Source organism: Engystomops pustulosus, unplaced genomic scaffold (assembly GCF_040894005.1).
Source record: "Engystomops pustulosus unplaced genomic scaffold, aEngPut4.maternal MAT_SCAFFOLD_48, whole genome shotgun sequence".
NCBI classification, from domain to species: domain Eukaryota; kingdom Metazoa; phylum Chordata; class Amphibia; order Anura; family Leptodactylidae; genus Engystomops; species Engystomops pustulosus.
The window spans coordinates 501,458-519,890 of NW_027284965.1; the positions used below are offsets into that span (position 1 = coordinate 501,458).

An 18,433-nucleotide genomic window follows, 5' to 3' on the forward strand; every position below is an offset into this window, starting at 1 on the left:
TCATCAGACCTAGGAGGAGCTAATTACAACACTGATGTCATCAAGGTTACACCTCCCTGTTTCCTTGGACCTGATTGGAGAGTTTAGGATGAGATGGGACGTCTCTAAGCTTATATAAAGCAGTGCTAATTGCCGTACTCCAGCATAAGCCCAAACCCCTGATGAAACGTGTTGGGGGGCTGTGTGTGTCAGTGTTATCTAGCAGTAACATAGATGTGATCGGTGACCTCTGCCCCTCCACCCGCTGGCATGAGCAGGAACGTTACACTAGGGGACAGTGTATGAATATTAGGAGAAACAGCTGTAGGATGACTTGCAGTTGGAGGCAGTGGGGTAATGGCCACAGTGGGGGCAGCTGTGAATAATGGCTACAGTGGGGGCAGCTGTGACTAATGGCTATAGTGGGGGCAGCTGTGACTAATGGCTATAGTGGGGGCAGCTGTGACTAATGGCTATAGTGGGGGCACCTGTGACTAATGGCTACAGTGGGGGCAGCTGTGACCAATGGCTACAGTGGGGGCAGCTGTGACCAATGGCTACAGTGGGGGCAGCTGTGACCAATGGCTACAGTGGGGGGCACCTGTGACCAATGGCTACAGTGGGGGGCACCTGTGACCAATGGCTACAGTGGGGGGCACCTGTAACTAATGGCTACAGTGGGGGGCACCAGTGACTAATGGCTACAGTGGGGGGCACCAGTGACTAATGGCTACAGTGGGGGGCACCTGTGACTAATGGCTACAGTGGTGGCACATTTCTCTAAATTTAATTTTTGACCATTAGATAATAATTCTGGAACATCTTTACTGTTCCTCTGTTTTATCTAGTAGTCATTGACAGGAGGTGTTACCTGATGGGATTGTCACTTATAGCCGAGGACATTGTCCCACCAGTGCTCTAGGGTCACATCATCCCTTTGTGCTGGAATAAATTTCCTGGGAAATAACAGAGGAACAGCACAATGTAGTGGTGAGAGGTCATCACGAGGAATGTCAGGAGAGGGGACAGGTGACCATTACACTAACCTGCAAGTCAACATCACACAACCATCACAGCCGGATCTTCCCCCATGTCCTCCCAGTACATAAGAAGCCACCAGTGACCTCTGTCCTGAATCTGAGACACCAGAAGAAACCACAAATATCTCATGCAAGTAGAAGCTTTATTATTGGATCAGGGTCAGGAGCAAAATCAATAAAAAGTCCAGGAGCCGAAGCTTGGAGCCTTCAGCATCTTCTCAGTGTGAGGAGGACATCAATGTCTCTCTGGATTCTCACTGGTTTGTTCTTCCACATCATGCAGGAGGCCTCAGCGTTGGTGTGAGGGCAGGGACTGATGACATGTCTCTGGTCAGATGATGCCAGGAAGGTCTTCTATGGAGGCTCTGGAGATGGATGTGTGTCATGGAGGTCAGAAATCAGCTGAGCAGAGGGGATGGGGAGGTGTCACTCGGGGGTTCCATGTCTTCCATCTTCAGTTTGGTGTCTCATAGGTGACGTAGGCCTTCAGAGATTTCACCACTTCACCTAAGCCGATGTTTGTCTCATTTGCGACAGTATTCTGAGCGATGCTGACAGCGCTGTTCCCTGCGAATCCAGTGACATCATGCAGGATCCAGACTCCATTATCCACTTTGTGAGACTTGATGGGGAAGGACACACTGGGGTTACTCGCCTTTTCTATTGTAGGCGCTGGAATTTTCCAGTTGTTTTCCTCAAAGACCTGGATGGAATGATTCTCCAGTGTTCCAGGAAGGATCTGGAGAGATCTGATGTTCTGGATCTTCAGATTGGACTTGTATTCTCCTTGTTTGTAGACAGCAATATTAACTCCCTTATAGTTGGGTTGGGAATACACGATCCAGATCGCATCCCCCTGTACAGAGATGGATTGCACCGGGCTCCCAGGTTGGTAACTTGATCTGTTATTCGTGACAACATCACCTTTTCCAGCAAAGTTCTCTCCAGCGTACAGGGTGATGCTGCTCATCTTGCCTCTTGTTCTGCCGGGTGCACAGTCAGGGATGTGTCTCGGGTGCTGTGTGTCGGGAGCTGCCCTTTATATGGAGAGCAAGGTGAGTGCACAGTCAGGGATGTGTCTCGGGTGCTGTGTGTCGGGAGCTGCCCTTTATATGGAGAGCAAGGTGAGTGCACGCCTTATCTAAATCATGTTTCTCAGGAAAAACCTCCCAGATATAAAAATACTACAATGCATTGTAAGGAGCTAAGATATAACCCCTTCATGGCTGCCATATGGCTATGTACATCCTACAAAAACTTTCATCATGACATTGGCCAACTTCAAGCGGCCGTCTGAATACATGGAGATTTTTATGTGAGATTGTAACTTTAGATGAAATCATCCAGTTCAAAAAACAAAAAAAACTAGAAATCCTCACCTCGGCTCCTCGGCATCTTCATGCTGGCTCTGTCTTAACACTCTGGGATCACCTAGAAAAGAAACATCTAATTATCTGCACTGGGACAAGCTGTCCGGCGCCTGGGATAGTAATCATGCACTAGGCACTCTCCGAGCTTACGCCCCCTATTGGTGCCATCAAGCTAACGCCTCTGCCCATAACCCGCAGCACCAGAGCCTGGACAAGGGATTTTGATGTCCTAGGAAGAAAAGACCTTGGTGACCCCAACTCTATAAATATTTGCTCCAAAATGTAATGAAGCCACAGCCCACAGCTATTGTGTGTATAATGATATATAATAATATTACTAGCAGAGCACAGATATGATGACATCATACCAGGCAGAGCACAGATGTGACATCACTACCAGGCAGAGCACAGATGTGACATCACTACCAGGCAGAGCACAGATGTGACATCACTACCAGGCAGAGCACAGATGTGACATCACTACCAGGCAGAGCACAGATATGACATCACTACCAGGCAGAGCACAGATGTGACATCACTACCAGGCAGAGCACAGATGTGACATCACTACCAGGCAGAGCACATAGTACATCACTACCGGGCAGAGCACAGATGTGACATCACTACCAGGCAGAGCACAGATGTGACATCACTACCAGGCAGAGCACAGATGTGACATCACTACCAGGCAGAGCACAGATATGACATCACTACCAGGCAGAGCACAGATGTGACATCACTACCAGGCAGAGCACAGATGTGACATCACTACCAGGCAGAGCACAGATATGACATCACTACCAGGCAGAGCACAGATGTGACATCACTACCAGGCAGAGCACAGATATGACATCACTACCAGGCAGAGCACAGATGTGACACCACTACCAGGCAGAGCACAGATGTGACATAACTACCAGGCAGAGCACAGATGTGACATCACTACCAGGCAGAGCACAGATGTGACATCACTACCAGGCAGAGCACAGATATGACATCACTACCAGGCAGAGCACATAGTACATCACTTCCAGGCAGAGCACAGATGTGACATCACTACCAGGCAGAGCACAGATGTGACATCACTTCCAGGCAGAGCACAGATGTGACATCACTACCAGGCAGAGCACAGATGTGACATCACTACCAGGCAGAGCACATAGTACATCACTTCCAGGCAGAGCACAGATGTGACATCACTACCAGGCAGAGCACAGATGTGACATCACTTCCAGGCAGAGCACAGATGGGACATCTCTACCAGGCAGAGCACAGATGTGACATCACTACCAGGCAGAGCACAGATGTGACATCACTACCAGGCAGAGCACAGATGTGACATCACTACCAGGCAGAGCACAGATATGACATCACTACCAGGCAGAGCACAGATGTGACATCACTACCAGGCAGAGCACAGATGTGACATCACTACCAGGCAGAGCACATAGTACATCACTACCAGGCAGAGCACAGATGTGACATCACTACCAGGCAGAGCACAGATGTGACATCACTACCAGGCAGAGCACAGATGTGACATCACTACCAGGCAGAGCACAGATATGACATCACTACCAGGCAGAGCACAGATGTGACATCACTACCAGGCAGAGCACAGATGTGACATCCCTACCAGGCAGAGCACAGATGTGACATCACTTCCAGGCAGAGCACAGATGGGACATCTCTACCAGGCAGAGCACAGATGTGACATCACTACCAGGCAGAGCACAGATGTGACATCACTACCAGGCAGAGCACAGATGTGACATCACTACCAGGCAGAGCACAGATATGACATCACTACCAGGCAGAGCACAGATGTGACATCACTACCAGGCAGAGCACAGATGTGACATCACTACCAGGCAGAGCACAGATGTGACATCACTACCAGGCAGAGCACATAGTACATCACTACCAGGCAGAGCACAGATGTGACATCACTACCAGGCAGAGCACAGATATGACATCACTACCAGGCAGAGCACAGATGTGACATCACTACCAGGCAGAGCACAGATGTGACATCACTACCAGGCAGAGCACAGATGTGACATAACTACCAGGCAGAGCACAGATGTGACATCACTACCAGGCAGAGCACAGATGTGACATCACTACCAGGCAGAGCACAGATGTGACATCACTTCCAGGCAGAGCACAGATGGGACATCTCTACCAGGCAGAGCACAGATGTGACATCACTACCAGGCAGAGCACAGATGTGACATCACTACCAGGCAGAGCACAGATGTGAAATCACTACCAGGCAGAGCACAGATGTGACATAACTACCAGGCAGAGCACAGATGTGACATCACTACCAGGCAGAGCACAGATGTGACATCACTACCAGGCAGAGCACAGATGTGACATCACTATCAGGCAGAGCACAGATATGACATCACTACCAGGCAGAGCACAGATGTGACATCACTTCCAGGCAGAGCACAGATATGACATCACTACCAGGCAGAGCACAGATGTGACACCACTACCAGGCAGAGCACAGATGTGACATCACTACCAGGCAGAGCACAGATGTGACATAACTACCAGGCAGAGCACAGATGTGACATCACTACCAGGCAGAGCACAGATGTGACATCACTACCAGGCAGAGCACAGATATGACATCACTACCAGGCAGAGCACAGATGTGACATCACTACCAGGCAGAGCACAGATGTGACATCACTACCAGGCAGAGCACAGATGTGACATCACTACCAGGCAGAGCACAGATATGACATCACTACCAGGCAGAGCACAGATGTGACATCACTACCAGGCAGAGCACAGATAGACTGTGGGGATTTGTAATCTAAGCCAAACAATTGGCCATTGACCCAAGGTAAAACAGACTGAAAATAGAAAAAAGGCGGAGAAATGTTCTTGGTTTGGGAGTGTGGGTAGGCCACAGCAATTTTATTTAGATATCATTTAACTTTATAAACTTTAATGAGTTGAAAATGTTTGTTAAAAGTGTAAACAATAAAAACAAAAGAACATAGTTTTAATGCCCGCCTGACTTGATTGTATGGAGCTCTTCTCCCGAGATGGCGGCTGCCGCAGGACAGTGGGTGTCATGTGGGTGTCTTCCTCGCCTTCGGGCATGTCTATCCTCCGCCACAGAGCCACCAATGCTCACTAGCGCTGGCTGCGACCCCCCACCCCTGCCCAAGGTGATCGCCTTCTCCGCCAACTCCGGCAGACCGGCAATAAAAATGTCCAACCCCATCGGATTCAGGTGAACCCCGTCACCTATCAGCAGGTGCCTGTTGTCCCCCTAAAGATAAACGATAATATTACAGTAAGTTAAAACAGGGGATTGAGATCTGGTCGGATGTATGACTTCCATCTTCCGAGTGTTTTATTGCTTCCTCACTCATGCCACAAGAGTGCGCCGTGGTCGCTGCACCAATGCGAAATGAGTGAGTGCCAAATTCTTTGGAGTTTAAACCCAAAAAGAGAAGTGCTTTCTTAAAAACCACACTAAATTGGAAACAGGACAGCGAGGAACCTGAACGATGCAGTAAAAAAATCTGACCCTCTGGGCGTAGATGGGCATATCTCCGGATCAAGGAAATCGGGCATGGGTTTGAAGACATGGGAAGTATTGTTATCCATGTTCCTCTACCAAAAACATCAGTTTTTGACTTTCAAATCCGAATTTTTACCCCAGTATCGCTGACCAGTACGTCCGATTGCAGCAAACCTCCTGATTTTACTGCGCTAAGAGGAACTAGCTCCACGATCCGTAGCGCCCCGAAAAAGGCTATAGCAAAGGCCGAGCTAAACAAGGAAACTTCATAGTCATCACTGCATACTATGTGCAAGATGGAAATAATACGGGAGAATAAAGGCAGTGACACCGGTGTGAAACTTGAAAAGACTTTTCTTTTTTCCAGCCCTTCATAATTTGTTTTATGGGGAATGTCTTTGTAACATCAGGACGGTCGTGAATTTTTAGCATAAAAGCCAGTCCGGCTAAACTGTGCTTTGCCTTATAAAATGACGCCCCCGAACTCCTGATGTGTGAAAGATAATCTAGTGAGTGCCTTAAAAGTTGGTCCTTCTCTGCGGGTATAGAGCCGCCGGAGATGGCTAGCCACTGCTTCCAGGTAGAGGAGTACTTCTGCCAAGTGGCTGCTGACACCGATCCTTTTAACAAGGCTACAAGCTGTTCTCGAGCAGCTTCCATAAGGACTGGGGAAAAGCAATGCCCTTCTCTGCTGGGTACCCGTGGAGTTCTCTGAAGCTCTGAAATTGTGAACGAGACAAGGCATTAGCCGAGACGTTCGTAAATTCCAGTATAGTATTTTTAGAGGGTGACACCGCGCTCCATGTAGAGACTTGGAATAGGAATTTATGTCACACTGTGAAGTGTGGCAGACTGTATGGTGGAGAAGCTGCTGCGTCCTCTGGTGATCAGGGTGTGAGACCTGATAAGTGTAGGAGTGGTTTTTTGTCTTTTAACCAGTATTTTCGGTCGCGCTGCTTATGACATAGATACAGGTAGTTGACAGTTGTCACACGTATAAATGTGAATTTTCAGTGGTCAAAATTTATTACAACAATATTTTTGGGTACAAAAATCTTGGGTTAAAATTTTTTTATAAAATGTGGACTACGCGTTTCGGGGCGGGATTGGCCCCTTCTTCAGGTCCAGATGATTCTGTAACAGGTAGAAATACTAATTTCACACGATAATTCGGGGATTTTACAATAAAAATACACAGTATTGTTAAACATGATGAATATACAATGTTACTAGAAAAAACGGTAACAACTTTTAACAGTATAAAAGTAGTGGTCATAAAATAGTAGGTGATAGGAATTTCATATGTCCTAAACAACAAAATATAACAGAATATATAATGGTTCTAAGTGAGTTAATGAAGTATATTATATATATAAAATTCATAAAATTCATAAATGATACATGGAAGCTTTTTATAAAATAGCAATGTACAGCCAGACTCATTAAAGACAGTTATTAAATCATCAATAGATAATAAATTAAATTAAAATCATAATATTTAAAAGTGAAATCAAAAAGTTTGGACCAAGATGTAGTACTAACCTCTCTGTGCTAGGAGGATATATGCAGACTTTTAGCTGATTGCTATAGGAGAAAGATGTTGTATGTTAGGGGCGTCCGATAAAGGGGATATGTGGTGGGAAACAATAAAATGTAAATGAAAGACTGACCTCTTGTACTGGAGTATGGAAGGGACATCTAAGCCTCAAAGGACCTATATTTAAAATGACCCCGTGAAACTAAAACGTAAGGAAGTTCGTAATGAGTATGTTGTCAAGGTAATGTGGGGAGTAGAAGCTAGTGCAGACTTACTCAGTATCTTGTCTGTTCCTGCCGGCAGCAGCTGACTGAATGATCGCTGCTGGTGGTGCGTGGCGGCTATAAATAGCGATGGAGGGGGATGGCGCATGCGCAATGGTTGGGAGATACGTGTGACAACTGTCAACTACCTGTATCTATGTCATAAGCAGCGCGACCGAAAATACTGGTTAAAAGACAAAAAACCACTCCGTAAATTCCAGGACATGCCTAGCCCTAAGCCAGATGTTGGATTGTAAGCAACGCAGGACTCAGTGTCGGAGCAACGCGAGTACCGGGTATGAAGGGGAAGAAAGGCTATTAACTGCGTGTACTAAACCGCGATCTTCGGACCACAAACGTACTCTGTGGTTGGCCAAAACTGAAGCCCACGTTTCTATGGCGACCACTAACGCAAAAAGGTGTGTGAGGTTGGTGTTTTTATTAAGGTCCTGTCTTAACCATAAAGACGGCCAATCCTCCCTGCACCAATCATTGCCCAAGATAGCAGCGCAGCTACTACCCGTGGCGGAAATGGACAAGCCTAAAGAAACACTGTCGGTTTCTGCTTCCTGAAGGATCCCAGACCCGTTAAAGTCCTGAAGGAAAACTTGCCAAACCCGCAAGTCTTCCTTAAGGGGATTGGTCACTCTAATAAAGTGTGTTGGTTGTATTACTCCTTTTGTGGACAGGGATAACCGACGGGAAAAAGTGCGACCCATTGGGATGACTCTGCAAGCAAAATTTTGTAGGCCCAGTAAGACTTGAAATTGCCGCAAGGTGCCCTTTCGTTTGCATAAGAGAAAGCTTCTTTCCTGCCTTAAAGGAAACCTACCACTTAGAATGGCAGGGGTAAGCTGTAAGTACCGAGCACCAGCTCAGGGTGCCGCGGTATAGCGGTTTTAACACTTTTTAAACTTTAGAGCAGAAGACGCTTCGGCGCTGCGTGCGCACGATCGTGCGCGCGCCTCCATAGGAAATAGCGGAGATGTTGCGCGCGCACAGTCGCGCGCAGCACCGAAGCCCCTTCTGCTCTAAAGTTTAAAAAGTGTTAAAACCGCGATACCGCGGTTTATAACACTAACGAAAGTAAGTACCGGCACCAGCTCACCCTGAGCTGGTGCTCGGTACTTACAGCCTACCCCTACCATTCTAAGTGGTAGGTTTCCTTTAAGCGAGATATCTTGTCGCTTGGGAGTCTAAATGTAATCTCCACTGTATCCAACTCTATTCCCAGGAAGGAAAGGTTGGTAACCGGCCCGACTGTCTTATCCGCGGATAACGGAACCCCATGTGTACTCCATTAATGAAGTAAACCTCTGCAAGAGAAAGGAGCAAGATTCGGAATCCCGTTGACCGACAAACAAGAAGTCGTCCAGGTAATGGGTGATAGAAAAGAGACCTGTGTCATAGCCCACGATCCACTCCAAAAAACTGCTCAAAGTAGTAACATGAGATGGAGCAGCCCATGGGAAGACACATGTCATAATAATAGTGGCCCTCAAGATAGCACCCTAAAAGATGGAAGCATGACGGGTGAACTGGCAACAACCTAAAGGCAGACTCTATGTCAGATTTGGCTAAGAGGCCCCCCTGGCCCGCCTGTCTAACCAAGTTTACGGCCCGGTCAAACAAAACATAGGATACAGCTGCATCCTCCTTTGAGATGTCGTCATTAACAGACGCACCGTTGGGGAAAAACAAGTGATGGATTAATCTAAATGATCCCATTTCCTTCTTAGGGACCAGGCCAAGGGGAGAAACCCTGAGGTTGGAAAAAGGGGGATCTACAAAGGGGCCGGCCATCCTGCCTAATTGGAACTTTTGAAACTTTTTGAAGGGCCACGAGGGGGTTTTCCCGGACAGATAACAAATTGCTGCACATAAAAAGGGTAGTGGAAGGTTGGTGCGGTATAAAGAAACCGAGAAGAAAACTCCCTTCAAGAAGGCTTGCTTCCCTTTTCTTGGGATATAACTTTAGCCAGTGAGCGAGTCTGTGCATGTTCACTGGAGTTCGCGGATTGGGACGGGAAGGAGTTGTTTTTGTTTTGCAAGGCTGAGTGATTACCACCGCAGATTGAACACTCGTGCCTAAATCTGCATGAGTTGTAGAATCTGCAATGGCCCTCGTTGTACAGCCAGCTTGCTCCGGGGGACTCGTGACCTGCAGGGGCAGACTGCTGAGCTGGCCCTGCGGTGGACCCTGAAAAGGGCCGTTGTGAGCGTTGTGCCAGTATCAGCTGTAACCAGACGTCCGATACTGGGGTTAAGTGATAGGCTGCGAAGAAACTCTTCGTTGTACCTCCACCAAGTGGTACCCCCATGTAGTTTGAACGCATTTAAAATTGTGTTCATAAAGACGAATAAATCCGGGGCAGAGGTTGGAGATTTTTGGGTGATAATGGAGGCCATCACCGCAACAGCCTGCAGCCAATTGTGTAGGGTTTTTGAAGCTTGAATCTTTTTTTCAGAACCTTTTCCAAAGGATCGCTCCTTGTCGACCGAGATGTGGTCGACATTGAGCAAGGACCAGATATCGACGTACTCTCCCTTCTGAACATCTTCAGGGACATATTTACCTAGACGGGCTACCGCACAAAACATTGTATCCCTAAATGTAGTACCTGTCCCTAAGCTACTAATGGGCTTCACTTGTGTATTAACCCCTAACCCGGTTCTTGGTTTGATTCTAACTGAGATAGAACTGATTTTAGGGATGATATAATGTGTGTGGTGTCAGTGTTAGTATTATGTGGTGCAGAGGTAATGGCCGACCACCGTTCGCAGCTGAAGGTAGAACTACCGGAATTGGGAGCGCTGTCTGTCCTTGAGCTGTGGGCTGGTCCAGAGAAGCCGACAGGCGTTCTTCTTGCTGTACCACCGCTGGACGGTCTGCTGCGTGGCAGGTAGCAACTCTGTGGCGGTTAGCTTGAAGATCCTCTTGACTTCTTTAAGTGATGACGGCTCGGCTCCTGGTAACGTAGCCGTGGCAGGAACCACTTCTTTGAAAGTGCGCCGCATGGCGGCCACTTGAATCAGAGGACGAGGAGCTCGTAACTCTGTCGCGGCAGCTTCTTTGTGGCTTGTGACTGAAGAAGCCTGTTGGGGAAAATTCGGATCCCGAGTCGGCTACGAAAATGCGGCGTGACCTTTGGTGGTTGGCGCCGCTGTAGCTATGGTGATGATAAGTGGCGCATCTGGCGTCCCTCCTACCATGGCTGGGGTGAGGGGGGGACCCGGGGGTGAGGCCGTCCGGAGGCCTGATGCGGCGCATGGTCCGCCCTCTCTCTTTGCTCCCCTCCGTAGCTGCTGCAGAGGTCGCGCTGCCAGGGAGGACGTCGAGCGTCACCGGAGGAGAAGATGAGGAGCTGGGAGATCGCTGTTGCAGCGTGATGGCCAATTGCCGGGTTCCGCGTTCGACCGATGCCCGACGGGCCGATACCTGGGGGGTGATGCAGGTGCAAGTCTGGCCCCCTGATGGTCTTCCCGCGCAGCGCTGCACTTCATGAGGACATCAAGCCAGCCTGAGCCTTCTTTAACTATCTGCTCCATCACCTGTTCATCCAGTAACAGAGACATTGCTGGACTCGCTGGGTAAGTGATGGCACATAGGGGGGGGGGGTCTTAGACTTCACACCATGTTGGTCCTGAAGGCAGAAGGAAAGAGGCCCCTCCACGTGTCCTCAAACTTTTATAGCCGTAGGGCGTCCCACTTCCCCTAGCTGAGCCCACCCTTAGGTGGGCACCCAGAAAGGAGGGGGCCAAACGCCAGGAATAGCATTTTTTAAAATTGGTGAACCACCGAAATACCCCACAGTCCCAGGCCCCTTCTCTAGGTGATTTGGGGACATAGATGACATCACTACCAGGCAGAGCACATAGTACATCACTATCAGGCAGAGCACATAGTACATCACTATCAGGCAGAGCACATAGTACATCGCTATCAGGCAGAGCACACAGTACATCGCTATCAGGCAGAGCACACAGTACATCGCTATCAGGCAGAGCACACAGTACATCGCTATCAGGCAGAGCACACAGTACATCGCTATTAGGCAGAGCACACAGTACATCGCTATTAGGCAGAGCACACAGTACATCACTATCAGGCAGAGCACATAGCACATCACTATCAGGCAGAGCACATAGTACATCACTATAAGGCAGAGCACATAGTACATCGCTATCAGGCAGAGCACACAGTACATCGCTATCAGGCAGAGCACACAGTACATCGCTATCAGGCAGAGCACATAGTACATCGCTATCAGGCAGAGCACATAGTACATCACTATCAGGCAGAGCACATAGTACATCGCTATCAGGCAGAGCACACAGTACATCGCTATCAGGCAGAGCACACAGTACATCGCTATTAGGCAGAGCACACAGTACATCACTATCAGGCAGAGCACATAGCACATCACTATCAGGCAGAACACACATAGTACATAGTACACATAGTAGACCTTATCCCACCACTGAGGAATCCTAGACCGTATCCCACCGCTGAGTTGTCCTAGACCGTATCCCACCACTGAGTTGTCCTAGTCCGTATCCCACCGCTGAGGTGTCCTAGACCGTATCCCAACGCTGAGGAGTCCTATACCGTATCCCACCGCTGAGTTGTCCTAGACCGTATCCCACCACTGAGGTGTCCAAGACCGCATGCCACCGCTGAGTTGTCCTAGACCGTATCCCACCGCTGAGTTGTCCTAGACCGTATCCCACCGCTGAGGTGTCCTAGACCGTATCCAACCGCTGAGTTGTCCTAGACTGTATCCCACCGCTGAGGTGTCCTAGACTGTATCCCACCACTGAGGTGTCCTAGACTGTATCCCACCACTGAGGTGTCCTAGACTGTATCCCACCACTGAGGCGTCCTAGACTGTATTCACCACTGAGGCGTCCTAGACTGTATCCCACCACTGAGGCGTCCTAGACTGTATCCCACCACTGAGGTGTCCTAGACTGTATCCCACCACTGAGGCGTCCTAGACTGTATCCCACCACTGAGGTGGCCTAGACTGTATCCCACCACTGAGGTGGCCTAGACTGTATCCCACCACTGAGGTGTCCTAGACTGTATCCCACCACTGAGGTGTCCTAGACTGTATCCCAGCATTGAGGTGTCCTAGACTGTATCCCAGCATTGAGGTGTCCTAGACTGTATCCCACCACTGATGTGTCCTAGACTGTATCCCACCACTGATGTGTCCTAGACTGTATCCACCACTGATGTGTCCTAGACTGTATCCACCACTGAGGCGTCCTAGACTGTATCCCACCACTGAGGCGTCCTAGACTGTATCCCACCACTGAGGTGTCCTAGACTGTATCCCACCACTGAGGCGTCCTAGACTGTATCCCACCACTGAGGTGTCCTAGACTGTATCCCACCACTGAGGTGTCCTAGACTGTATCCCAGCATTGAGGTGTCCTAGACTGTATCCACCACTGAGGTGTCCTAGACTATATCCACCACTGATGTGTCCTAGACTGTATCCCACCACTAATGTGTCCTAGACTGTATCCACCACTGATGTGTCCTAGACTGTATCCCACCACTGAGGTGTCCTAGACTGTATCCACCACTGAGGCGTCCTAGACTGTATCCCACCACTGAGGCGTCCTAGACTGTATCCCACCACTGAGGTGTCCTAGACTGTATCCCACCACTGAGGCGTCCTAGACTGTATCCCACCACTGAGGTGTCCTAGACTGTATCCCACCACTGAGGTGTCCTAGACTGTATCCCAGCATTGAGGTGTCCTAGACTGTATCCCAGCATTGAGGTGTCCTAGACTGTATCCCACCACTGATGTGTCCTAGACTGTATCCCACCACTGATGTGTCCTAGACTGTATCCACCACTGATGTGTCCTAGACTGTATCCACCACTGAGGCATCCTAGACTGTATCCCACCACTGAGGCATCCTAGACTGTATCCCACCACTGAGGTGTCCTAGACTGTATCCCACCACTGAGGCGTCCTAGACTGTATCCCACCACTGAGGTGTCCTAGACTGTATCCCACCACTGAGGTGTCCTAGACTGTATCCACCACTGAGGTGTCCTAGACTATATCCACCACTGATGTGTCCTAGACTGTATCCCACCACTGATGTGTCCTAGACTGTATCCACCACTGATGTGTCCTAGACTGTATCCCACCACTGAGGTGTCCTAGACTGTATCCACCACTGAGGCGTCCTAGACTGTATCCCACCACTGAGGCGTCCTAGACTGTATCCCACCACTGAGGTGTCCTAGACTGTATCCCACCACTGAGGCGTCCTAGACTGTATCCCACCACTGAGGTGTCCTAGACTGTATCCCACCACTGAGGTGTCCTAGACTGTATCCCAGCATTGAGGTGTCCTAGAGTGTATCCACCACTGAGGTGTCATAGACTGTATCCCACCACTGATGTGTCCTAGACGGTATCCCACCACTGAGGTGTCCTAGACGGTATCCCACCACTGAGGTGTCCTAGACTGTATCCACCACTGATGTGTCCTAGACTGTATCCCACCACTGAGGTGTCCTAGACTGTATCCCAGCATTGAGGTGTCCTAGACTGTATCCCACCACTGATGTGTCCTAGACTGTATCCCACCACTGAGGAGTCCTAGACTGTATCCACCGCTGAGATGTCCTAGACTGTATCCACCACTGAGGTCTCCTAGACTGTATCCCACCACTGATGTGTCCTAGACTGTATCCACCACTGATGTGTCCTAGACTGTATCCACCACTGAGGTGTCCTAGACTGTATCCAATAGTCTTGAGAGTTATTGCTTTTTACATATTTTGTCATCCATATGGTTCTTGTGTGGACCAGGGCGTCTATATATTTATGTGTTCTCATACCTGGGAGGAAGTTGTAGAGCACAGGGAATCTGGGGGTCTCAGCTATCTCATAGGCCCTTATCCCCAACATCCTGTAGGGTCATTGTCACTGGAACCCGATGGTTTGGAGAATAAGCAAAGTCCATACAGATGTCCATGTGTTTATTATCTACCTACTGCTACAAGCTTTGTCTTTTACAGAGAACAGCAGTATAGTAACCCTAGACTGGACATCATTGGTGCGCTGGACCTTTAAATTCTAGACAGCGCGCGCCGGAGTGAGGAGACCGTCACTGGAGTGAGAGAAGCTGGCGAGCTCCGGGGGCACAGGAAGGCACAAGGGTACGCCTGCAATCGGAACATGGGTCATAGGGTAACCCGTAGAAAGCAGCAACTTAGTACAAAGCCGATTAATATTCAGCTTTGCATTTTCTGATATCTACTGACCCAGTGATTAGATCCTGGCCAGATAAAGCCTTGGCTGTGGCTGTTACACTGGGAGTGGAGATGCCGACAATTACTGCAGGAATTGGTTTTGGCTCCATATCAGTCACTTACACAATACAAAGTGATGACTGTACACATTATAGACTCTTTTCTTGAGAAATCGGTCTCTATAGTGGAGAGGTCGGCGCTCAGGACACATGATAAGCACCGGGGGGGGGGGGGGGGATTTAATGTTCTTTTATCTTGTTTCATTATTTTTCCAGAGAAATCAGCAGCAGTTAATGGTGACAGGTGAGAGGTGACAGGTGACCAGTGATCCAACATATATGATGAGGAGCGTGACTCATAAAGGGAGAGGTCACTAACAGAACCAGAGAGACCCCAGATGATCCAAAGACAAGGGTCACTAACAGAAGTTTAAGTGTTGAGACTGCAGATCATCCAGAGCCAGGGGGAAGGGTCATTAAGAGAAGCCGGAGTGCTGAGACCCAAGGTCAGCGGTGGCGAACCTATGGAATGGGTGCCAGAGGTGGCACTCGGAGACCCAGGTCATCACCAGAGAGGAATCAAAGTATCTTCTGCCGTCCCAAAAAGCCCAGGACTTGCCTTGCTCTGTGCTGTTTTATACCAAAAGCTCTGCCTGGGTCTACAGGAGGAGTAGGGGGTGTAAACTCATCTGGATCATCATTGTATCTAATGCACCAAGCCCGAGAATTCTTCCTCTACAGCGGACCCTGAATTTCTCCTTTTTATTGTTGATGACCTTGTGATGCTGATACTGTTGAAAAAGATAAGAGAGCAAATAGAAATTAGTCCTTAAAATGTCTTGTTGGCACTTTGAGATGACTGAGTAGGTTTTGGACATTCTACCTCTAAGAGCTTCAGTGTCCTAGACTGTATCCACCACTGAGGTGTCCTAGAGTTTATCCCACCACTGAGGTGTCCTAGACTGTATCCCATTACTGAGGTGTCCTAGACTGTATCCCACCACTGAGGTGTCCTAGACTGTATCCCACCACTGAGGTGTCCTAGACTTTATCCCACCACTGAGGTGTCCTAGACTGTATCCCACCACTGAGGTGTCCTAGACTGTATCCACCACTGAGGTGTCCTAGACTGTATCCCACCACTGAGGTGTCCTAGACTTTATCCCACCACTGAGGTGTCCTAGACTGTATCCCACCACTGAGGTGTCCTAGACTGTATCCACCACTGAGGTGTCCTAGACTGTATCCACCACTGAGGTGTCCTAGACTGTATCCCACCACTGAGGTGTCCTAGACTGTATCCCACAACTGAGGTGTCCTAGACTGTATCCCACCACTGAGGTGGCCTAGACTGTATCCCACCACTGAGGTGCCCTAGACTGTATCCCACCACTGAGGTGTCCTAGACTGTATCCCACCAATGAGATGTCCTAGACTGTATCCCACCACTTAGCTGTCCTAGACTGTATCCACCACTGAGGTGTCCTAGACTGTATCCCACCACTGAGGTGTCATAGACTGTATCCCACCACTGAGGTGTCCTAGACTGTATCCCACCACTGAGATGTCCTAGACTGTATCCCACCACTGAGGTGTCCTAGACTGTATCCCACCACTGAGGTGTCCTAGACTGTATCCCACCACTGAGGTGTCCTAGACTGTATCCCACCACTGAGGTGTCCTAGACTGTATCCCACCACTGAGATGTCCTAGACTCTATCCCACCACTGAGGTGTCCTAGACTGTATCCACCACTGAGATGTCCTAGACTGTATCCCACCACTGAGGTGTCCTAGACTGTATCCCACCACTGAGGTGTCCTAGACTGTATCCCACCACTGAGGTGTCCTAGACTGTATCCACCACTGTGATGTCCTAGACTGTATCCCACCACTGAGGTGCCCTAGACTGTATCCCACCACTGAGGTGTCCTAGACTGTATCCCACCACTGAGATGTCCTAGACTGTATCCCACCACTGAGTTGTCCTAGACTGTATCCACCACTGAGGTGTCCTAGACTGTATCCACCACTGAGATGTCCTAGACTGTATCCCACCACTGAGGTGTCATAGTCTGTATCCCACCACTGAGGTGTCCTAGACTGTATCCCACCACTGAGATGTCCTAGACTGTATCCCACCACTGAGGTGTCCTAGACTGTATCCCACCACTGAGATGTCCTAGACTGTATCCAACACTGAGGTGTCCTAGACTGTATTTACCACTGAGATGTCCAAGACTGTATCCCACCACTGAGGTGTCCTAGACTGTATCCCACCACTGAGGTGTCCTAGACTGTATCCCACCACTGAGATGTCCTAGACTGTATCCCACCACTGAGGTGTCCTAGACTGTATCCACCACTGAGGTGTCCTAGACTGTATCCCACCACTGAGGTGTCCTAGACTGTACCCACCACTGAGGTGTGCTAGACTGTATCCCACCACTGAGGTGTCCTAGACTTTATCCCACCACTGAGGTGTCCTAGACTGTACCCACCACTGAGGTGTGCTAGACTGTATCCCAGCACTGAGGAGTCCTAGACTGTATCCCACCACTGAGGTGTCCTAGACTGTACCCACCACTGAGGTGTCCTAGACTGTATCCCACCACTGACGTGTCCTAGACTGTATCCACCACTGAGATGTCCTAGACTGTATCGGGTAAATTCACGTGATTCATGCATCTTCTGTTGTCATGTAACTCCTTAGTGGAAGTGAAATTCATCTAGAACCCGGTACATGAGACAACGAGAAGCAACCTCTGACAAAAGCTTCTCTCTGCAGCGACCCTGAATGTAGTGAAACCCCCAAAGCAGCAGAGGGCCGATGTGACAACGGGGAGAGGGGCAGGACATCCATAGGACAAATCAATGATTCTGAGAGCGGTAGGAAGCAGCAGCTTACTAAGTAGCCGATTAATATTCAGCTTTGCATTTTCTGATATCTACTGACCCAGTGATAAGATCCTGACCAGATAAAGCCTTGGCTGTGGCTGTTACACTGGGAGTGGAGATGCCGACAATTACTGCAGGAATTGGTTTTGGCTCCATATCAATCATTTACACAATACAAAGAGATGACTGTGCACTTTATAGACTCTTTTCCTGAGAAATCGGTCTCTATAGCGGAGAGGTCGGCGCTCAGGACTCATGATAAGCCCCGGGGGGGCGGGGGGTGGGGGATTATAATGTTCTTTTATCTTGTTTAATTATTTTTCCAGAGAAATCAGCAGCAGGTAATGGTATTAGGTTAGAGGTGACAGGTGAGAGGTGACAGGTGAGGATATACCAACTGATAATGAGCTAATATCATTAGTATATGATGAGGAGCATGACTGCTAGAAAGAGAAAGGGGTCACTAAGAGAGATGAGACTCCAGATGATCCATAGCCTGAGGGTTGGGTC

At 49.0% G+C, this 18,433-nt stretch overlaps 1 protein-coding gene across 1 annotated transcript; it reads right to left on the reverse strand.

Annotated features, from left to right (window-relative positions):
* Nucleotides 1-1,473: 1,473 nt before the first annotated feature.
* On the reverse strand, nucleotides 1,474-1,989 carry LOC140106881 (gamma-crystallin D-like). Its single transcript, XM_072131505.1, has one exon. The coding sequence runs from the start codon at nucleotides 1,987-1,989 to the stop codon at nucleotides 1,474-1,476; it is 516 nt and encodes a 171-aa protein (XP_071987606.1).
* Between the last annotated feature and the right edge of the window lie 16,444 nt (nucleotides 1,990-18,433).

Coding starts and splice junctions, on each gene's coding strand:
- LOC140106881 (XM_072131505.1), bottom strand. CDS start 1,989: ATGAGCAGCATCACCCTGTACGCTGGAGAGAACTTTGCTGGAAAAGGT.